At 35.9% G+C, this 24,846-nt stretch overlaps 1 protein-coding gene across 1 annotated transcript in view; it reads left to right on the top strand.

Annotated features, from left to right (window-relative positions):
* The window catches only part of CstF50 (cleavage stimulation factor subunit 1 Cst50), a 59,659-nt gene that overhangs the window by 14,787 nt on the left and 20,026 nt on the right, over window positions 1–24,846 (top strand). The window contains exon 4 of the mRNA XM_081737288.1: window positions 20,643–20,848. Within this exon, the coding sequence (XP_081593414.1) occupies window positions 20,643–20,848 (206 nt within the window). The remainder of the gene's footprint in view (window positions 1–20,642; window positions 20,849–24,846) is intronic.

The raw sequence follows: 24,846 nt of genomic DNA, 5'->3' as shown, positions 1-24,846 counted from the left end.
ATAAATGCCTTCGACAGGGTTGCCAGCTACCTGGAAATTTGAAAAACCTGGAAATGCCAGGGAAATTGATTTGTGTCAGGGAAATCCTGGAAAACCTGGAAATGTAATCGAATTTTGTATACATTCTGATAGGCACAACTTCAAAAAATTATTGAAAAATGCGCATTAAAATACAAAATAGTGCGAAATCTGTCATGTCTTATTCCAAATAAAATTTGTACTAACCAAAGTGTAAGTGAGGAAAAGATGTGTAATGTTCTTGAGGAACTCTATAACAAGAATATAGTTGTAGCTGCCAAAGCTAAAAAACTAAAACATCGCTTTTCCAAATTGTGTGTTTCAGAAAAAGAAAACGAAGAAGGAATTCGAATCATTTAATGTATACACAGATAGGTTAGATGTCTTTTATTGCAATCTACTTGATAATAGTGAAGGTTAGATGTCTTTTATTGCAATCTACTTGATAATAGTGAATTTATTAATTTGTGGGACATAATTAAAAATGTTACTTGTCCTTTCCCATGGAAATGCTTGCCTTGAGAAGAGTTTCTTAGTTAACAAAGACATGCTGGTGGAAAATATGCATGAAGAATCTTTAGTGAGTTTACGAGTTGTTCATGGTGCTGGAGGATTTCTTGGCATTGGTATAGACTTAAAAATGCTTCAGTACGTACGTGGATCATATGCACGTTATGAAGAAGCCATGCAAAGTAAAAGGACGAAAACCACTGTATACGAATTAAAGAAAAACGAAAATAAGCGCATAGCTGATCAAATTACAATTTTAGAAAAGGAAAAAAAGAAAGCAAAACTTTCAATAGAGACTTCCATTGAATGAAAAAATTTGGAGCATGAAATTGAGACCGTGAAAGCATCCTTAAGGTAGAGAACTGTTAAAACTAAGGAAACATGCAGTACTAGTTTGTTTAGTGTGAAGTTCTATAACAGAAATTATTTATATAGACTGCAATCATAAGTATGCTAGTGTAATTTTAGTATAATGAAAGAGATGTATCACAGATTTAAACCTTGTTAATTGTGTATGTAGAAAAAAAAGAAAAAAAAAAGAATGAATGAAAGGCAGTGGGTGGATGTTGTGGAGGGTTTTCCATTCATTCTCCTGTGGTGGAAGGAATTATGCCTGGAAAATAATGGATCTGGCCTGAAAAACCTGGAATTGTCAGGGAAAATCAGTTTGAAAAAACCCTGGAAACCTTGCTTCGATCCTGTTGATTCATGAGATCTAAATTACGAATAACAATCCGAAGAGTGAAGATGTGTGACTGGTCAGGAAGTGGGGTGGATAATATAGGGGTTAGCACACTGGGACGATAAGCCAAAAATCCGAATTTGATTTTCGGTCCAGTCGCAGATTTTTCACTTTGAATTTCATAGGACTCGCTGTTATAAAGGATATGATGCGAGAGAAAATAGCCCATATGAACCACTGAACCACCACAACCCCTATATATTAAGATCTGGAGGTTGGTAACAACAGTCCGTACTGGATTGGCTCGGAAGCCAATAAGATAAGCGAGATTTTGTTTATGCGAAGATGAACTTCCAGGTTCCTTAAGACAAGTTAGTTAGCTTTTTCACCGTTAGTAACATGTGTGTCCTTCCTCTATTGTAACATTTAGGCTTAAAGAGCGTAACCAATACTTATTTATACTTTTAACACTCACGTAGATTCTCTCAGAAGACAGATATTTGTGACGCTCGTTCGAGGGACACAAAGAAATAGACTTCCTTTTTATTTTAAAATTAAACTGGCGTTTAAGAAAGAAAGATTATATTCTCTGTGTGTATATCTTATTACGAATTTTTTGTGGCTCATTAATTGTGTTAATTAAAAGAAAGACAGTCGATGCAGTGTGAACTTCCAAAGTAATGATCAGGCCTCGTATGGAAATTTTCCAAGAACTCTCTCTTCGCAAGCATATACATATATGTTTGAATGTGTGTGTGTGCAACTGACTTCGATCAAATCGCCCAGCAACCCTTTTATGGCAAAAAAGAAAGGAGAATCGCTTCGCAGAACATTCCAACAAGGAAGACTCATCTTTAATTTTAGCCATTGCATCAGTTGGTTGCATCTCAAGTCAAAACTGGGATTTTCCCTTTTAGAACACAAGAGGTTCGCGAAAAAACCAAGTCAGTCTATTAGAGAGACTCGGTTAGGCAGGGGTACGCCTCGCACCTGTCGTGCGTCCTGCACGTAAAGTAAGCTTTACGTGGGCTCGCACCCAGCCCGTCGAAACAAGTTTAGTTTGGGAGTGTCGTTCCTAAAAGTTTTTATAATTACGAAATGGACCTTGCACCTAAATTTAATTGTTTGTGATTGAACGTGTTGTGGTGGCCGAACGAAGGAAGAAACGGTAGTGAGTCAATTTTAAGACGATTGAGTTGTTATTGAATTTCAGCATAAGCAGCGTTTTAAGGCGCACCTAAACGATAGCCCTGTCGTGAACAGCTTAGCTGCTGAAGGTTTCTTTCGTATGACAAATGAACTACTGGATTGGATTTGAGAACCAGATTTCTGAGATGAGGATAGTCCAGAAGAGGAAACTGCGGCTGTCTTAATCCCCACCCTCCTTGTGCAGTACAGTGTGCATAGTGAAACGCGAGTGTTATATAAATTATCCCCTACTCTCATTCTTTGCCGTCAGCGCAAACTGTAAGTAAAATTGAGAAAGAGTAACTCTTATAAATTGAGAAGGCCATCTAATTAAAGTAAATGGGTTAAAGAAAATAAAGATTAAAGTAATTGTTTTGAGCGCTCAGGTTGTTAAATATATAATTTGCTTGTAGTTTGTGTATTGTATATTGTTTCTTTAATCACAATATATAATACTCGCAATTTTAAATCTCACGTTTAATTTTTAGCCGTAATCGCTCGTAGGTTTACAGTGTGTTGTAACGGTTCATAGATTATTTGTTTTAATTTGTTTTATTCATTAATCTTTACGGCAAGCACCCTTCTCTTCCCCGATATCTTTCCAGCGGTCGGTGGAGACGGGGACTGCTTGTATAGTTTATGATGACCTTTTGTGAGCGCTGGAAGCCACGAAACCAGAGTTTGGAGCAAGTGAAACAAAAGAGAGAGACAGAGAAATGAGTCGTCTGTCAGCAAATCAAAATCAGAATAAGTCATCCTATTCGCGATAAATCCACAAAGGTCGATCATAATCTATTATTTGCGAATTTTTCAGTTTTGAGTCCTCCATTCGGTAGAGCATCAAAAACTATCTGAAAGAAGTAACAGAAGTTTTCGTGAAACTCTTACCGAGATTTAAGATGCCATATCTCGGGAACCGTAAGTCATAGGGAGAACATATTGGTGTTGATCAATATTTAAGAGGATGGTAAACATTTTGGAACTAAATAATAACCGGTGACCATTGGCCAACTGGCCACCGTTACCCAGATATTGAGCAAAAAATTTGGATTTCGGAGATTTAAGGAGCCATATCTCGGAACCGTAAGTGATAGAGAGATGATATTTTACGAATTTTTCAATTTTGAGCATATGTCTTCGTAAAACAGCATATCGTGGAACGTTTTAACAGAACTCTTAAATAAAACATATGAAAAAAAAAAGTACTCAAGGAAATTACAAATGGATAGATATATTACAAAAATGCATAAAACAATTGGTATGTAGCCCGTAGAAGTTAATAAAAAAACTTAATATTTTTAAGTTCGTTCTGGCAAGGCTCTTGGAGCATTCTCAACTGGTTTTAACTGTGATCTCAACGTGTATATTTATGATAATGCAAAGGTAGTACAATTCAGGCTAAAAGTATTGTAGAGTTTTTTTTTTTAATGCTAAAAGAATTATTGTTTACTCTCCAAAAGTCATTTTATTTCTCGTTAAGAATAGAGAAATAAGTGTTCTTATGGAGTAAATTAAGTTAAGGATAAATATAGACTAGTGATCTTATAGAAGTACATATGTTCACTTCTTTATTATCCGAACATTATGTATTTGTATATGAGAAGGATAGAAAAGAGTTATTAATCACCTAACTTTTTATTATTATTATTATTATTATTATTATTATTATTATTATTATTCCAAAAACAAGTGGAGATAGAATTAGTGATTTCAGACCTATTTCTGTAATGAATGTTATACCTAAAATTTTGAAAAAAATATATATTATCATGAGCGCCAGAAGGGAGAAGGGTAAGGCCCTGGCCCCTTTGCCTCACGAAAATGTATACGTAATATAGCAACCAAGTAGACGTCCCCGCCCCTAGAAAATTTTCTTCGTGTGCCCCTGATAAATATATATATAATTTGGTACATTCCAAGATTGATGTTATTAACCAACTCGGTTTTCTGAATGGTAGATTCTCCTCGCGGTCGAAAACGTGCAACGTCTTTGGCAGCTAACCTAGGTGGGGACCGACCGACTTCCGAGATAAGGAGATAGCTTCTACCAAGTGTCAACGGCGTTCTCGGAGGGCGGATGAGCGGGTGGAGGTCAGGGCACCTTCTTATCCTTAGGAGGAGAAATTCCTAAAAGGCGGATGAACCATTAGGTGGTCAACGGCATAGAGATGTGGAAAGAAAATGGGAATACTACCACATTATCTTTTTCCCAGAAAGGACAAGAAGGGGAATAAATAAATATGATGGTTCTTCCTGAGGTAAAAAATTCCGGAGATAAAATAGTCCCCCGTTCGGATCTCCGGGTGGGGACTACTCCGGGAAGAATCATCAGAGTAGAAAATATAACTTTCATTTCAGCATGGGAACCTGGAACGTACGAACTCTGCGACGTGAGGGAAAACTTGAAAATTTAAAAGTGGAAATGGACAAATGTAAAGTGGACATAGTGGGCTTGAGTGAAGTGAGATGGCCAGGAAAAGATTAGATAGTATCAGGAAATTACAGAATATACTATTCGGGTGGCGATAAGGCCGAGAATGGTGTCGCGATAGCAAGGAAGAACGAAGTAGCAAGAAGTGTAACCAAAGTAGAATGCTGCAGTGACCACTTGATGTTTGTAAAACTAAATGCAAAACCAGTGGATATTTTGATAATACAAGTGTATATGCCAACAATCGACCATAATGATAATGAAGTAGAAGTACCTAATATATGATCAGATTAGTGACATGTATTGCATCAGGAAGGAAGAGGTAAGGTCAACGCCATAGTAATGGGAGACTTGAACAGCGTAGTAGAAGAAGAAGCTGCGAATAAGGTAGTGGGACCATTTGCACTAGGTAGAAGAAACGAACGAGGTCAAATGCTTATCGATTTCTGTAGGCAACATGATCTGGTGGTGATGAACACGTGGTTTAAGAAAAGAAAAAACAAGCTGTACACGTGGAAAAGTCCAGGAGATAAGAAACGCTACCAAATCGATTACATTTTTGTAAAGCAACGTTTCAGGAATAGTATAAGAGACGTGAAGATACTGCCAAGAGCGGACATTGATTCTGATTACAATCTCCTGGTGGGAGAAGTGCAAACCTGGTTAAAGTCGATCAAGAAAAATGGGAGGAGAAATCGAAAATTGAACTTAGAGCGACTAAGAAATATCGACGATGATGTGAAAGAAGAGATTGAAGAAAAATTCTGTGCAATGGGCGATATGGTTGACAATATAGATAATAGTTGGGGAAAAGTTAAACAGATCTACTTGACACATTCCACAATGACATTGGCAGGATAGAAAGAGCACCGAGAAAACCATGGATAGCTGAAGCAATGCTTAAGAAGATGGAGGAACGCAGAAGGGAGAAAAACACGAACATCAAGGAATACAGAAGGCTGAATAATGAATTGAGAAGAGAAACGGACAAAGCCAAAGGAAAGTACATGGAGCAAATATATGAAGAAATAATGGAACTTCAGCGGCGCGGCAGATATGATCTGATGTACCAGAAAGCACAAGAAATAGGAGGGAAAGCTAACAAAAATATACGAACGTACGGCATCGAAGATCAACTAGGTAATGCAACCATTGACCATCAAAGAATCCTTAGAATTTGGGAGGAATACATAAAAGACCTGTATGATCAGAAGAACCGCCCCAAAGATATTGCGATCGAAGCAGAGGAAGAGGTGGATGATGATGAAAAAGGACCCTGTATACTGAAAAATGAAGTAGTTCAAGCAATCAAAGACATGCGAAGGAGAAAAGCCACTTAAGACGACGACATACCGGTAGATTTGCTCAAGGAATTAGGAGACGACACAATGAAAGTACTACTTCACTTATTAACAAGATCTACCTGAGTGGAGAATGGCCAAAAGATTTTCTTGATGCAGTGATTGCATTGCCGAAGAGAAAAGCAAGCAAAGAAGTTCAGCGATCACAGAACCATTAGTCTCATTCCCCACACTGGAAAGATCATTGCACGCATACTGAACAGGCGGCTGGAAAGTAAGATAAATGAGAGGTTAGAAGAAGATCAATTTGGATTCCGGAAAGGAAAAGACACCAGAGATGCTATTGGATTGATGAGAATTATATCAGAAAGAATTCTTGATGTAAAGGAAGAGTTGTGTTTGTACTTCATCGACTGGCGAAAAGCTTTCGACTGAGTCAATTGGACGAAACTTCTGAAAATACTTAAAGAAATCGAAGTCAACTGGAGAGATCGACTACTCATTCGAAACCTGTACATAGGACAACGAGTGAAGTTGCGCTTGAATGAAGGAGAAACCAATTGTGTGGAGATTAGAAGAGGAGTCAGACCGGGATGTAGTTTGTCGCCCCAATTATTCAACATTTACAGTGAATGTTTAATGAAGGAAGTATTAATGGGAATTGGAGATTCCAAGACTGGAGGGCAGATCATTAACAAGATCAGGTATGCAGATAATACGGTTATAATAGCTAAAACCGAAGGAGGACTACAGGAGATGATTGACAAATTAGTTAACACTGAAAAACTGTATGGAATGGAAAATAACATCGAAAAGTCGAAAGTCATGAGAATATCCCGCGGAAACATGCCCTTACGGATCAGAGTAGAACAAAGAGAACTTGAAGAGGTCGATAATTCCGAGTATCTGGGAAGTATTTTGATAAGAGACCTTACTGCACCAAAGAGATCAAGTCAAGAATTGCCATAGTTAAAAAAGCAATTCAACAAGAAAAGATCACTTTTAACTAGCAGGCTCAATATTGGACTTAAGAAGAAGTTGGTCTTGTGCTATATATATGGAGTATTAGCCTTTATGGTTCAGAGACTTGGACATTACGGAATTTAGAGAAGAAATATTTAGAGAGCTTTTCGAAATGTGGTGTTAGAGGGAGATGGAGAAGGTAAAATGGACAGAGAGAGCAACAAACGAGGATGTTTTAAAACGGATTAGAGAGAAGAGGACACTTCTAGTCACCATCCTTTGTAGAAAGACCAATTGGATTGGATACATCTTGCGAAGAAATTGTCTTCTTCACACCGCCATAGAAGGAAAGATGGAAGGGAAGCGAGGAACAGGAAGAAGAACACAGCTGATTGATGATTTGAAAGATAGGAAAAAATATTGGGAATTAAAAGAGGAAGCTGCTGAGGATCGAGAAAAGTGAAAGAAACATTTTCAGGCCCAAATTTAAAATTAAAAAAAAAGATATTATTTGTCCCAGGACCTGCCGAAAGGCAGAATACTTAATAATATGCTTAATGTGCTCCCTGTGGTTCATAATGGCGATCAAGTTGATGTCATTTATCTGGATTTTGCAAAAACATTTGACAAGCTCCCTCATTATATATTGACACCCTAGCCACTCAGTGCCTAATTGGGGATGCAAAGTTGAGTGCAACTAGGCGCCTTCCACTCACCATCTAGAATGAGTGGGACAAACACTGATATTAACTTGCGAGAGGTTTCTCATTTGGGGATAAATTAAATAACAATACGTCCACTTCATTAAAATAAAGACACTGTATTTCGTTATGTTTATGAGTGAACTGTAAGATTTCAGAACATTAGTAATGACGGATATTAAGATTCATTTTGCCAGACGAGTACAGAAACGGTCAAGTATTGAGCTTTTGAATACTGAATCGGTGCTACACATACCTGGATGACCTGGTGTATTTCCCTCGTTGTTCCGGCGTTGAACTCGGCTCCTTTAAGCTGAATCTCCTAGCTGATGAAAGACGAAATGAGCATTGAAGTATGACTCCGTTCCAATGCTACTCTCTGCGTGACGTTCTCCGTTGTTAGGATGATTTGGAATATGAATTATTTTCTCCTCCTGTCATCTGGCTGATTCTCGAATAGAACTTGGTTCTCCAAACTCGAACCAAAGAATGATCACTGTAACTTGATCATAGACTCTACTATAGACTTCCTATCAAATCTCGAAGTACTGTCCACTGTCGAATCTCTACGAACTCTCAAAGGACTCTCCAAGGACTGTTCACGAACTCCCCCAAAACCTTCTCGTCCTCCAGTTTTGTTTCGCCTTGTCCAACCTCCGTCGTCTGCTGCAGCACGTGCAACACCGTTTTCACATGGAGAGACAAATTCCTTCCATGTGTCAAAACTCAAAATTGCAATCCTCGACACGTTCTGATTTCCCGATTCTAAGCAATTCTCCGTACATCCGTAATCTCATGAAATTCGTGAAATCTTACAGATTCACTTTATACAATTTCTAGAATCTGGCTAATGTGAGGATAGACACATTGTCAACATTTCCTTCCTACATTGCCAGACTCTCAACGATGACATTCTTGTACACATGTGTTTACAATAAACTGCTGACACACACATTAGCAACTTTGTGCAGCTTGCATTTACTCGCATATACAACATTTAATTCCCATAACCTCAATAAATAATTTTGTGACATAAACATAAAATAAAATCGAAATATACAAATTATTTTCCTCGAAAATCGAGTCCTCCTACATGGCCCCCCTTAAAAACTTGGTTGCCTCGCAATCCAAGGTAGACCTCGTAAGAGGGCGATTTTCCATAAACACCCTGTACATCATATAAACTGAATCAATATTGAAAGATAAATATAAACTTGAAATAAAATAAAATAAAACATGTATTATTATGCAGAATAATTATATAAATAGTAATGAATATTCCTTCACCTAAAATTATTCAATATATATATATATTTGAATTTTTAATCTTCTTTTTTTTTTTTAATTCTTATAATTATAAAATACAAAAACTTCAAATGTAATGTAGCAAAGTATATCCTCACGACATCTAGTGAGTTTTCGCAGAACTACTTGCTCATCACATTTGGTCAAGAATGATTGTGCATAATTACATATATGTTAGTTTGCAAGTACTCTTGAATTATCTTCTCTTAGCGACAACGCTTTTAGAGTGTCAAGTTACCAAAAACTTCCACTACTCTGTCTGTCCATACGTGCCAACCAATGAATTTATTGGCCGTATCAGTACTGGATCAACTTCATTTATTTCCACCGCTATGTGAATGGAAATCTAAAACAAAAACTTATAACATAGTTTTCAGATCATAGTTAGTTAATATATTCACATTTGCACTGTAAAAACTTGAAAATATAATTGTTTTATTTTCATCAAAATTTTATTCACTGATATTTTAGCATGAACGGAAATATAATCTAGCCGCAGGGCGTTGGATATCATGTAGATCCTTCCAGCATAGTAACTGCAAGATCATCAGTTTTCAATCAAGTGCGTCAAGGTTAACCTAACTTCTATTTCCTGCCTTTCTATTCGCGCGTCACTGTTGACTGGATAACATCGAGTGTTAATATTCCGTAGCAATTATTGCGTTATTAGTTTTAAAACACTATAATTTATAATATAACGATGTCACACGGATAAAAACAATCACTTTTTATGTTTTTCGGGCACTCAGTTTTTCCGTGTCTGTCGGAATTTTCGTTGAAAACGTCGGTTTTCGTGAATTTATAGTGTCCCATTGATGTATTAGTGTATTTCTCATCTTCTGTAGTGATGTGGTGCAAGTGTGTGTTTTCCCGTTCAGTTTCAGTGCTCTTACTACAATCCGCTATACTACCATCTGGCAAATTCTTAAAAATAGTGATATCAGTGCTTTGTGGGATAGTTTTTAGTGTAGATTTGCTCTTATTAAAAATAGTGGCATAAATTGGTGATATTTGGGAAACTGCGTAAGTCTCAGACTCATCTCTACCATTTGCTTCTACATCTATGTTTGATCTTACATTATTTTTACCATTTCTTACACTATTTTCGTATTTTCTATCCTATTTAATCTTAACAAAATATAACATGTGATAATTACTATTACAACTAATACACTTCCTAAAACTAACGCTGATATTAATAATAATATTGTATTGATGTCCATTTCCTTCGCTTTTGGATATTATCTGAAATAGACGAGAAATAGATAAAGTCGGGATAGGCCTACTTAAAATTCGTAGAAAAATTACATTTATTATAGTTAATTAAATAATTAAAACACCTAACTTGTGTCTGCCTACACTCTTTTGCGTTCTAAAAGTCGCATATTTTGAAGCAGTCTTATTTTGTTCTTTCTGTGTCGAGCACCCTTGTTACTTTCCTAGTAATCTTTGTGCATGACCGTTAACACTCTAGCTATGTGTGAAGTCCGTCTAACCATAACTTGGAGACTATGTTTCACACCTAAAAACTCGTGTTTTCACTCTTTTTCTATCATAAATATAGCATTAAATTATACTCGCTATATCTCTCTATATTTAAGCTTTTATTACTTATTTCATACGTATTTATGTAGTTTAAACTTTATTTTAATCATTTACGTGGTTAAATATTATAAATTTTATTAAATACTAATTTTTCTTGAATTTCTAAAAACATATTATATGAATTTACGCTCGGACTAGGATTAATCTTCACGCTTTACGGAACTTCAGCGGGGCTAGATAGAGCGACTCCTGTTCGTGTCCACTTCGAGTTCACTCGGAATCTTCCGTATTTACCATGTGCTCGAGACCTGGAGTGGAGACTAGCGTAGCCTCTCGCGGAGCTACTCTCTCGCACGGGTCTCAGTTCTCATTCTTACCTCTAGCTGCTCAGAGTATTAAAGCTGTTTGACGCAAATCCATACAGAATAATATGTGAGCCTTTGCTCATTTCGTTTACAAATTACGTTCTAGAATAAAATTAATAATTCTAATGATTCTTTTCAATCAATATTGATTGATTATTACTGATTATAATAAAATACATTATTTTCTTTTCTTTTCTTTTCTAAAACTTACAAAAATTTTCGGAGTTTAAAAATAATGAATAAATACGTTATTACTACATACACTAAACATTCTTTAACACTATTTGTGAATTATTTCTAGCTTTATCTATGCTTATTTGCATCTTTTAACCTTTTAATTCACCATTTACATACACTATAAAATTTATTATTCGCTATTTTATAAAAACACTTGTAGTAATTATACATATATACTATCTACTATTACTATAATAGTAACCCATTACTAATTCGTCTATTTTTATCTATTATTAACTATTTTCTAGTGTTGTTATTACTAATATTATTACTTTCTACATTTATTTACCTTATCCCTTCTTGACTGTTTAAATGTTTTTAGACTTTATCTATCCTTGATTGATGTCACAATCCTAGATTTATCTAGGTTATCTATTTCATCTATTTCTATCCTTATTTCACAATTTTCTTCATTTCGTTCACACTTTATACGGAAATGGGACATCGTTTGGTACACCGTATTACAATACAACCTATCCGGTTTGGGTAGTATGACTATTATGGACTATCATAGACTATAGACTTTGTTTACTTAACCTTATACCTTCATATGGTGATGGTGTTTACTATTGGTGATGGCTGCTTGGTGAGTATGGAATGCATGATTTGAATACACTTTGACACATTTACTTGTTTGTTTACATTCGATTTTTTTTCAAAATTACCAATACTTAATTCCAATGTTTACAAACTGGTTTACAACCTTTTCTAGACTTTTCTCGCTCTAGTTCGCGGAATACAAACAATTTTTATACAATATGATCCTAAATAACGTTATTATTATTATTGTTGTTTTTATTATTATTATTATTATGATTATTATGGTTCACTATTTTCTCCTTTATATTTTCTTATCGATCTATACAGTCTACAATACAACGTTATTACTGCAATGACTGAAATAATTAATACAAATATGATTGCTGCTATTACATACATTATGTAATTCGTTCTAATTATTAGTAGTGGTACAGTGGTATCCACTTTCAGTTTTAATAAATTTTCAGCTAGATTGTTGAGTTCCTCATGGTGTATACTAAAATTTAATTGCTTTAGCGTCCAATTCCCTATCAAACTTAGATGCTTATTGTTTACGCTTATTACTTTTCTTGTTGGAATCGCCAATTCTCCAAAAATTAGGTTATCAAATGAATCGTATTCAATGAAATACGAGCAATTGTTCCCAAAATTTACCTTCGTCGATGTAACTTCGTGATGTTTACCTAACTTAGTCACATATCCTTCTACCAATGATGAGTATAATACTCCAGCATGAGTATATTTGTACACTACCTTGCCTAGGTATTTCTCGGTTTGTTGTTCGCAACCACTTAACGATCCATTGAACACAATGTTGTTCAAGCATTTAGATGCATCATCTAGTGATATCTGCTCGCAAAAATACAAGAAACTCTTGAATTCACATTTCGATCGATCTAGTGTGTGATATATTCCATTAGCTAAGTATACCACTTCCGGTAACTTATAGTACGTTCGAAAATTGTTAGTTAGATAACCCATTGAAATTACATTAAACATTTTTGATACAGTATTTTCATAAACAATAGGCGTTTTTAGCAATAAGTCGATGTTTTTTCGTTATAGTCATATTTCATTATTCTAATGTTTCCTTTTCAGTCTTGAATAAAATTCTGGAATTAGTAAAACCTAATATTAATTTCCTGTTACTATTCATTTATTTATTTATTCGTGTTTTAGTCTACTGTCAACAATTTATTTAATCCTATGTATTTTATATCTTATTTTTACTTTCTAGGTGTCAACTGATTTTAATTAATAATTTTAATTTTACATTCCATACATTTATTATTTATTCACAATTCTAGTAACTATAATTCAAAAAGTGTCTATCGATTCGGGAAATTTCCTGATGGAGATTAGCATTTCCTCCAATCTCGGGATTAGGGTTTGGTTGAGAAAGTGCCCCCTTTCTGACACTTCATCGGTAGACCCAATTTGTACCATAGTTACATTAGACCCTATGTTAAAACTTTTTTTTTCCACCAAATCAAAATTTATTCATCACCGTCTGATGTTTTATCTGTCTCACCATATGTTTCACCATTTTTACTTTCTACAAATAATTTTAATCGTCTTAAGTCTATAGTGTCACTCTTCTTTTCACCATTTTTAGTTTCATACTGTACTTTGTATGAATTATTGTTTATCTTGTCCACAATTACCCCTTTAGTATTGTAACGGTTACCAAAACATGCGGGCAAACCTGCTCTTGGCATTTCCCTAATTAACACTTTTTGACCAATTTCAAAATTCGGTTGATCAAACTTTTTCTCTATTTGCTTCTTCTGAGATCTAAATCTTCTCTGCAAATTTTTGTACGCTAGCTGGCGTGCCTCTTTTATGCTCTGAAGTCTCACCTCATTGTCGACGTATTCGCAAGGAATGTCTAGGTCCTGCTCAAGAAACGTCCTTGGTTCGACTCCATGCAATAGATAGTATGGCGAAAAACCAGTACCATCATGCACTTGCGTATTAATAGTAAATATCAAACTTGGCAAGATCTCGTCCCAGTTTGAAAAATCCTTGTCAATGTAATGCTTCATTACTTGCTGTAATGAGCCAATGGCCCTCTCTGCACTCCCTATCGAATAATGGGCGCTTGTATTCGCAAAATGCAATTGCATTCCAAATTTCTCTGCCATTTCTTCCACTATTCTGCTGCGATGAGATGATAGCCTGTCCAGATGGAGCTGAGATGGAACTCCATGTTTCGTAATCAGATCTTCGAAAATTACCTGCGCAACGATCTCTGCCGTTACTGCGGGTACCGCTCTAGCGATAACAAATCTAGTTGCATTATCTACAAACACTAGAATGTACTTATTTCTATTGTTACGAGACAATTTGAAAGGACCAACCTCATCCATCACAACTGACTGAAATGGAGCATAAGAGGGGTACGTCTGCGCGTGAAAAGGTACTCTTCCTGCCTTTCTTTTCTGTATCTGGCAACTTATGCATTCTCCTATCTTCTCCATGAAAAACTTCTTCATGTTCGGAAAATATATTAATTTTAATGCACGTCTATAGCATTTCGTGTACGAAAAATGTCCGCCACCATATACCGAACAATGTAGGTTCTTGAATACCTGTTCTCTTAACGCATACGGAATACATAATAATAATTTTGTACCACCTGCCATTCTTTGTGTTCTATAAAGCCTATCGTCCTTTACCGTATACCATCGGGCTTGCTTTTCGGCCTTTACGTCAGCATCCTCTGGGTGTTCAATTGCATGCATAATCGGTCCGAAAAATGAATCTTTTCTTTGTAACTCGCCAACATCAATGTCCTCATCGAAAGTCAAATTAACTTGGAGATCTTCGGAATTCACTTTCAACGTTTCTAACTCAATATCGTCTACTGTTGGTTCAATGTCTGTGTTCCTGGACAAAATATCACTAGGATTCTTTTCTCCAGGACAATGCACCGGTGTGTACTTATACTGAGCTAAGTCTAAACTCCATCTTACCAATTTCGGAGCTAATTTAGGTGACGTTTGCAAATACTTTAATGCCTTACAATCGGTGTACAGCTCAAATTCTTTATTGAACAAGTAATAATTAAATGCTCTTAAAGAACTTATCACTGCCAATATTTCTAATTCCACTATGTGTCTGGTCTTCTCTTGTGGACGTAACACACGACTGTAATACGCTACTGGTGTCCATTCACCATTAGCCTGTTTTTGCATTAAAACTCCACCAATCGAACTAGTCGATGCATCTGTGTACACTCTCGTGTCCAAATCTTCCCTAAATGGAGCTAGTAATGGTGCATTCAGTAGTGCTGATTTTAATTGATCGAACGCCTGCTGGTGTGATTCATTCCATTCGAACTTATGACCCTTTTTCAAAATTGGTTGAAACGCTGATGTGATTTTGGCATAGTCCTTACAGAATTTTCTAACGTAATTTGTTAAACCAAGAAAAGATTTTAACTGCTTTACATTATTCGGGGCCTTACATGCTTTTATCGCCTGAATTATCTTCGGGCTAACCTCGTATCCTGCGTCACTGACAATGTGTCCGAGAGCCAAAATTTTCCTTTCTATGAACTGACATTTTTCTACAGATAGTTTGAGTCCGTAATGTCTCAATCTTTTGAAAACTGATTGTAGTACATCTACCATTTTCTCCTGATTATTCGTATATATAAATACATCATCCATATAATAGGAAACTGACTCCGGATTTACATTTGCCAGGGTCATCGCCATTATTTTTGTGTATATGGCGGGCGATTGTAAGTATCCCATCGGAAGAACACGATACTGATAAGCTCCTACGCCTGGTATATTGAATGAGGTATACTCCCGTGACTCCTCAGAAATAGGCACTTGATGATAAGCTGATTTTACATCCAAAATACTAAAATATTTATGTCCTCCCATACACGTTAAAATTTGATGGATCGGAGGCAGCGCAATGCTATGTAATTTGACGCATTTGTTCAAAAACCGACAGTCCAAAACTGCACGAATACCCCCTGACGGTTTTTGTATAAACAACATCGGAGAGTTGTAAGCACTTGAACTTTCTTCAATTATTCCTTGTCTTAACAAAATATTAATTTGTTCCTTGACTTTATCTCTTAACGCTATGGGAATTGGATATTGGTGTCGTCTAAATGGTACTTTTGTTTCTAACTCGATGTGGTGCTCAAAATGTTTTACTTGGCCTAATTCGTCATCCTGCCATGCAAAAACATCCGCAAAATCATAGCACAAACTCTCAATTCTATTCCTAATCTCCGGTTTCGTTTCGGTCCCAAATTTCAATCGAGATTTATCAAAATTTCTACGAAATCTTAAAATACTATCTATATCTTCGGTTGATAATCCTCCGTTCTTCAATTGTTCTTCATCCACGCATTCTTCAGCTTTTCCTAGCGTTACATTTGGTCTTAATAAAATTGCTCTATTAGATGGATTAATAATTTCGATCTTGTTATTTTCAGCCGATAAAAGTGCACGCGGAATCAACACATTGTATTGGGCTTCTATCTTCCTGTCCGGTTCTAACAAGTATTCCCTGTTATTCCAAGAACTAACCAAATTCACTTCCACAGTAGTCTTAGTCCTAGGTAACAACCGTACCTTATGACCTAATACCCATCTTGGTCTAATACAATGTTTTATTCCTAAAGCTGCATTATCAGACACAGTCACAGATTCCTGTTCTTCCCTTTTCCTCAATCTTGGCTTTCCAAATCTCTGCAATGTCAATTTATTCTGACCGTAATTTATTTGGCAATTCTGACTCTGTAGAAAATCATTCCCGATCAAAACTTGATACGGAAAATCCTTCACTACGCGAAATTCCAAATGAAATGTCTGTCCGGCCATTTTAAATCTAATCACAGCAATCTTATTTACTACTAACACATTCTGTGTTATTCCACGAATCCGTGTTGGTCTAGGGATTACCTTCGCACTAGGTGGGACTAGCTTTTCATTTACAATAGATATCTGCGATCCTGTATCAATCAACGCCTTATGACTTCTACCATCTACTTCTATCGGAACATAGAGCATATTATTATCAGTTAACGTAGAGGCTACTATTTCTCTAACTTTTAATTTACCACCTGTAAATGTGCCTCTGTCATTTACAGTTTGACTTAGTTTAAATTATTTGAACTTGTAGCCTGATAATAAGTTGTACCATTTATCTGGTTCGGTACCACTGGAACATACTGTACTGGACTATTTACTTGGTTATGATTTTGGCACCATGATGGACCATTAACACCATTCGCACAACAACTATTCCCTCTTTGTTGCCAAAAACCTGTCTTCCTTCCGCCTCTGTTATTACGCCAATTATTTCTAAATCCTCTTCCATTATTGTATCCGCTAGAACCTCTATTCCTATTATAACTATTATTATTGCCATTCCGATTCCAATTCCTATTTCCATTATTCTTATAAAAATTTCGTCCTCCATTCCGAAAATTTCTATTTCCTCTAAAATTATTACTATTATTCTTCTGTTGCTTCGAATCACTACCGCTTTTATCTTCTCTACTATTTCGGTCTTGAAAATTAGCAGCTAATGTCAACTGTAATTTCTCTATTTTCTTCTCTAGCTCACTCAACTGAGTGATACTCGGTGGTTCTTGCTTAATTTTTACGTCTTCCCTATTTTTAATCTCTTTCTTTAACAACAACTTGTCTACTTCCACATCGCTATCTTCCTCTTCTACTTGTTCTCTCATTTTCTTTAAAAGGTCTTTGACAGTAACCTTTCCGTTTTCCCGTTTAACGCGTTTCTCTACTTTGCACTTATTCTTCTCTATTTTCTGAAGATCCTCTACAAATTTATCAATTGTGGAATACGAGTTAGTTCCTACTCGTTCCATGAAATATGGCTGAAGACCACCTACAATTATCCCTATTTTCTTTTTATCATCCATGCTAGCGTCTAATCTTTCGCACAAAACTAGCATATCATACACATAATTTATTATAGGTTCATCCTCGAGATGCAACCTTTCTCTTATACGTTCCTCTATATCTAATGTTACATTTGTACGTGTAAATTCTTCTATTATGCTTTTCTGTAGTTGCTTATAACTAGTTTCGCTAACATTCCGTCTCTTTGAAAATACCTTCATCCATTGTCCACCATTCCCTTTAAATACACTAGGTAATAGCTCTTTTCTCTTTTCCTCACTTACGCCTGCCATTTGACACGCGTCGTCAAACTCATCAAAGAAACCAATTATATCGCTATCTGTCTTCAAGTCAAACTTCGGAAGTTTGTTTACATCGGAATAAAATGTTACTCCTGTCGCCATTTTATCTTCTTTTGTACTACTCGACTGCTTATTACGAATTACGCTACTTTCAAATGGAAAAATTGATGTAAAATCTTCCGTATAAGATTTTGCTATAGGACTGGACGGAAAATTCTCGACGGGTCCTAATTTCAAATTCGGTTTCACACTGTCTTGCTTTTTCTTACTCGAACTTGCAATATTAAACAAATTTCCGACCTGTACTCCTTTTGCCGCTTTTTGTGCTCTCGTACGAATACTTTCGTTACTCATTTACTTATTAATTACTTAAACTTATTCTTATAACACGTATATTCGAGCTACTTAATTAACTTGTCGGGAGAATCGGATAACTATTTTCTTATTGCAAAACCTTAAATTCACTATATCAATTAATACATTATAACTTACTACCTTAACCTAATTCGAGAAAATACGATCACAATACTTAAAATTACACTTCATCGTAGAGAGGGTGGGAAGGGTGGGTTTTCGTTACTTAAATCAACTGAGACTGAAACGCAGAACATCTCCTACCATGGGAGGGTTGGGAGGGAATTAAATTTACTAATGTTTAAACTCTTTAACTGGAACTTAACCCAACGCATCTGCACCATGACAACCTAGCCACTCAGTGCCTAATTGGGGATGCAAAGTTGAGTGCAACTAGGCGCCTTCCACTCACCATCTAGAATGAGTGGGACAAACACTGATATTAACTTGCGAGAGGTTTCTCATTTGGGGATAAATTAAATAACAATACGTCCACTTCATTAAAATAAAGACACTGTATTTCGTTATGTTTATGAGTGAACTGTAAGATTTCAGAACATTAGTAATGACGGATATTAAGATTCATTTTGCCAGACGAGTACAGAAACGGTCAAGTATTGAGCTTTTGAATACTGAATCGGTGCTACACATACCTGGATGACCTGGTGTATTTCCCTCGTTGTTCCGGCGTTGAACTCGGCTCCTTTAAGCTGAATCTCCTAGCTGATGAAAGACGAAATGAGCATTGAAGTATGACTCCGTTCCAATGCTACTCTCTGCGTGACGTTCTCCGTTGTTAGGATGATTTGGAATATGAATTATTTTCTCCTCCTGTCATCTGGCTGATTCTCGAATAGAACTTGGTTCTCCAAACTCGAACCAAAGAATGATCACTGTAACTTGATCATAGACTCTACTATAGACTTCCTATCAAATCTCGAAGTACTGTCCACTGTCGAATCTCTACGAACTCTCAAAGGACTCTCCAAGGACTGTTCACGAACTCCCCCAAAACCTTCTCGTCCTCCAGTTTTGTTTCGCCTTGTCCAACCTCCGTCGTCTGCTGCAGCACGTGCAACACCGTTTTCACATGGAGAGACAAATTCCTTCCATGTGTCAAAACTCAAAATTGCAATCCTCGACACGTTCTGATTTCCCGATTCTAAGCAATTCTCCGTACATCCGTAATCTCATGAAATTCGTGAAATCTTACAGATTCACTTTATACAATTTCTAGAATCTGGCTAATGTGAGGATAGACACATTGTCAACATTTCCTTCCTACATTGCCAGACTCTCAACGATGACATTCTTGTACACATGTGTTTACAATAAACTGCTGACACAAACATTAGCAACTTTGTGCAGCTTGCATTTACTCGCATATACAACATTTAATTCCCATAACCTCAATAAATAATTTTGTGACATAAACATAAAATAAAATCGAAATATACAAATTATTTTCCTCGAAAATCGAGTCCTGCTACAATATTATGTAAATTAATGAAATTTGATCTACCATTTGTATAATTAACTGGGTTGTTTCGTACTTATCTAACAGAAAATTTTTGATAAGATATAAAGGAAATACTTCCTCGATTTGTAATATTACTTCTGGAGTGCCTCAGGGAAATAGTAAAAATTATTCCGGATTCCGGAAAGTTAAAATTCCGGAATTGGCCATCCCTAGTTAATACATTGGACCTCCAACTATGTAATTACTAAATACATCACTCACGACTCACACAGTTTTATATATATATATATATATATATATATATATATATATATAATAAATGTCTTCAATCTTGAAACCCAAGGAACTAACAAATATGATTTCGTGAATGAGTTATTTTTCTGAACTTAATGACGAAAAGGAAAATTACACAAGTTAAAAAAAAAAAATAACTTACACCAAAATACAAATACTGAGCAAAGCAACGTTTTATTATAAAAAAAATAAAATGATAAATGTCACATTCTGATGTGTAAGATATCCTTCTTCAGATACTATCGAAAATAAAATCTGATATCTTAGATATCTGATGTTATATGATATGTTAGTGTCTGAAGAAAGATATGTTAGATATCCGAAATTGTCACATTTATTATTATAATAAAAGGTTGCTTTGCTTAGCATTTGTATTTTAGTGTAAGTTATTGTACATAGCAAAGCTAGTATAAATCAGTTAGTTAGTGACTATTTCATAGTATGTAGTTAGTTTATGGAGGTTTTACGCTAGTTAATTGTGATATTGTTATTAGTATTGACTTTCCAATTCTGAATTCTTTTATAGATGTACAGAAACCTTTGACAAAGACGGAAGCCCTTCTTGGACCTGGCTTGGATTTGGAATTTGAGACGGATGTTCAGACAACAGCTCCGGAACCAGCGTTGTATGAGACAGCATACGTGACGTCACACAAAGGAAATTGTAGAGCTGGGGCTTTCAGTGCTGATGGACAGCTGGTGGCTACTGGAAGTGTTGATGCCTCTATTAAGGTATGGGCTATATATAACCTCAGGACATTTTTTGTGGCATTGTCTATATGGACATCCACATTGAGAGAAAATTTTGTTTGAAATTTCTTCCAGTCTTATTCATTTAGGTTCTGTGTTTAGGTATTCTTTCTTCTGCACTTGCCGCAAACAAGTTAGATTTTTTACTATATTAAATAAGCTCGTTCTAACATTGCTACTTGATTTATCTCTTCATTTAAATGCCTGTCACTCGTCATTTAAATTTACTCGTCATTTAAATGCCTGTCCTATGGGCAGGACCCAGAGCATGTACTCGCCAAATGCAGAGTACTGAAAGTTTCGACATCGCTCTACCATATGTTGAGTTTTCGTTACACTTGAAATAGAAGCTATAAGGTGTTATTGGTAAGGCATTATTTAAATAACTACAGTAAGGTAAGAAAGTAGGGATTTAAATGTTGGATTAAGGGTTAGTAGAATTCATATCCAATGTTCATTAAACAACAACAAATAAATAGTCCATTATCTAACTGCGACTGTTTCGACAAAAAAAAAAAAAAAAAAAAAAAAAAAAAAAAAAAACTCAGCACAGATTCTTGCAGAAAACTAATGTTGTCTGTGGAACTAAAGTGTGTCCCAATATTCACGCAAGAAGTACTTTTGATAGAAAATACGGGTTTATAATTAAAAATTGTAAAAAAATTTTGATGATTAATAAAGAATACACTATACGGTTATGCATAGAGTAGCATGCCGAGTAAATGACCTCCACGGCTTTGCTGGCTAAGGAACCACCACGCGGGGTTCCACCAGTTCGGACTCTCCCTCGAGAGAGAGAGAAAAGAAACTTCGTAACTCAACATACATTTTGTATTTTCTTATCAAAACAGTGCTTGTGTGGCAGAAAAATTATGGATATTGCCAACGATTTGATCTTGCACTTTATCTGTACTCTTTCTTTGCTTACAAAAATAATATAGCATTATTATTCAGAAACTATAGATGGCAATGCTTAACAAATACTTATCGTCTTTTCGAATGAAGAATAACACCGGCTCAATACTACCTAGACGTAGTATCTTGTAGTATTGGACGCTCTTCCCCCAAACTTTGAGCGTCTCCCAACAAAATTTGTAGGTGCACACCTGTTACTGGCATATAACGCACTCTTTTGTTGAAATTTTCCACGACCGTTTTGCATAAATGTGGCTAAATTTCGCTGACACAGCGCTCAATTTTCTCCTTCAAGGCGACTTTGGTCGTGGGGCTTGTTGGCATAAACTTTGGACTTCAAGAACCCCCAAAGAAAACAGTCCAACGGCGTTAAATCGCATGATCTGAGCGGCCAATTCTGATAATCAAAACGGGAAATTCGAAATGTGGAATTCTTGACCACGTGCTGAGTTGATGTTCCTGGACGAACTGCTTCGATGTTTTGTGTTGAACGACTTGTTGAAGGACGGCCAGAGTGTTTAAGATCACAAATTGATCAAGTCTCCCTATTCTTTCTTAAATTAATCTCTTCACAGTTGATAAAGTTACATCACTATTCCGAGCATACTGTACGAAAATTGCAAACTGCAGCTGCCAAAGCTTCATTATTTTAAAAGTATTGCTCAACAATGAAAAGACACTGTTCTTTCGTGTAGTGCTTCATTTTTAATAACCCTGAGCTATAGCTGACACGCTGTCTTTGTTTTTTCGTTGGGGCCGCGATGGCTCAGTGGTAGAGCGTTCACCTCTGGTGCTTGGGGTCCCGGGTTCGATCCCAGCCCCCGCCAAGTGAACTTTGTGGTGGACAAACACCGTGTGCGTGGGTTTCCTCCGGGTTCTCCCGTTTCCTCCCACTTTCTTCATTCCACCATTTCATTCATCACTCATAATCACCGTCTCCTTTAGCCTAACCGGCATAACCGTGGGACGTAAAACTGAAGATTTCATTTCATTTTTTTTTTTTTTTTTTTTGTTTTTTCGTTGGCAACACTTTAACCCACAAATGGCACAAAATTCAAATCTTACGTGAATTTTGGGATACCCATTACATCCCGTTGATTACAAACTTCTGAATATCATTACTTTTCTTACTTCCAGTAGTCTTTCATAAAATTTCCCTTGCACCTAAATACTCCTCTTTATGAGTACTAACCTGTTTCTTAATCTAGTTAACTAATAATAATTGAAGAAATTGCTTCTCAATCTACTTGTTTTACCTATGTTTATTTCACGTTACTACTGGGGTCCCTGATTCGATCTCAGCTCACGCCAGGTGGACTTTGTGGTGGACAAGCATCAAGTGCGTGGCTTTTCTCGGGTTCTTCCATTTCCTCCCACTTTCTTCATTCTACGATGTTTTCATTTTAAGTCATCACCGTGTCCTTTAGTTCACACGACATAAACGTGGAACGTAAAACTCAAAGATTTCTTTTCTTTCTTTTTTTTTATTTCACTTTACTGAGGACGTAAATGGCCGAAGAAGGGATAAATTAAAGCTGAACCTAGACAATCATGTTATTTTCTGATTAACATATTCGAAATCCATGTGGGGGCCGCGTCGACTCAGTGGTAGAGCCTTTACCTCTGGTGCTTGAGGTCCTCGGTTCGATCGCAGCTCGCGTCAAGTGAACTTTCCGGTGCACAAACACCGTGGGCGTGGGTTGTCTCGGTGTTCTCCTCTTCCCACCCACTTTCTTCATTCCACCATTTCATTCATTTCTCATCATCATCGTCTCCTTTAGTCTAGCCGGCATAATCGTGGGACGTAAAACTTCAAGATTTCATTTCATTTTTTTTTTCGAAATCTGTGCCCTTACTTCACCTTTGCTATACTAAGGTTGAGAAAAGTTAAAATAGTTCCTTGAAACATAAACAGGCACCAAGCTCTATAAAATAATGGGTTACATGTGGCGCCATGTGCAGTACGTAAAAAGAAGTAGGCTTTATAAACATCTGTTTTAAATAATGTGAACTTTCAGTTCGGGTTTTAACTATATTACATGCTTTGCTTTATGATTGTCATAAACACAATACGGATGTTGGTAACATTCAATACTCATTTTTTAGATACTTTACTACTTAGAAGGTGAAAGGCGCGTTTCTCGCATCCCATTTTACAACACAAAGGGTTCACATAAGTCAGTTTTTTTTTTTTTTTAAAGCATTATATTCGAAACCTAAGTGGAATACCAGTGCTTTGGTTAATAAATCCTATTTGGCGCACAGAGCACACCATGACAATTTAAAAAACGTATCACTTAGCTTTCCACTCCAAAGGGAAACCAATTTCCGTCTATGTTCGGTGAGCTCTTTCTTACTATTTTTATTTTTTTAATAATATAAAAATATATTTATAACACAAGTACGTGCCTATTTTCATGTAAAGACAATTTTAACCAACATAGTTCACAAACTATGTCATTTACATGAGCGAATAGTCTTTGACGGCGTTATTTTCTTCTTAGTGGTGTAACATACACAGATATGATACTGTTATTTTCTTAGTTTCAATTCATAACTTAGAAAAAAATACTATAATTTTACAGCGAAAACCTGCAATTTTATTATTATTATTATTATTATTATTATTTATTTATTTATTTATTTATTTATTTTTATTTTTATTATTTACAATTTAAAGAGGATATTCGTAAAAGTATGATATTCGTAAAATAGAGATAAATTTATTTTTAAAAAGGTTTATTCTGCCACAGTATTTGAAGGAAGAGAGTACAGTGATACCTCAAGTTACAAACTTAATCCGTTTTGTAACGCTGTTCGTGAACTGAAACAATTTTTACTATTTGAATTAGTACAAATCCAATTGATCCTTTCGCCCGCCCCAGAAACATCGTTTTTTTGACTTGTTTATAGATTCACTTGTGGCAAAGATAGGCATATACAGTAATATAAAATATATATAGTATAACTTTATCGTTATGGTTGATAGTTACTCGCACAGGTAGATAGTAGAAGAAGAGTAGGGACCATAATAGACGTTAATTTAATGCAAAAAGAATTTTTAA

This window comes from Thermobia domestica, chromosome 13 (assembly GCF_964235325.1).
Source record: "Thermobia domestica chromosome 13, izTheDome1.hap1.1, whole genome shotgun sequence".
Lineage (NCBI taxonomy): Eukaryota > Metazoa > Arthropoda > Insecta > Zygentoma > Lepismatidae > Thermobia > Thermobia domestica.
Note: the sequence above shows the minus strand (reverse complement) of the source record. Positions and strands in the feature narration are given on the sequence as shown.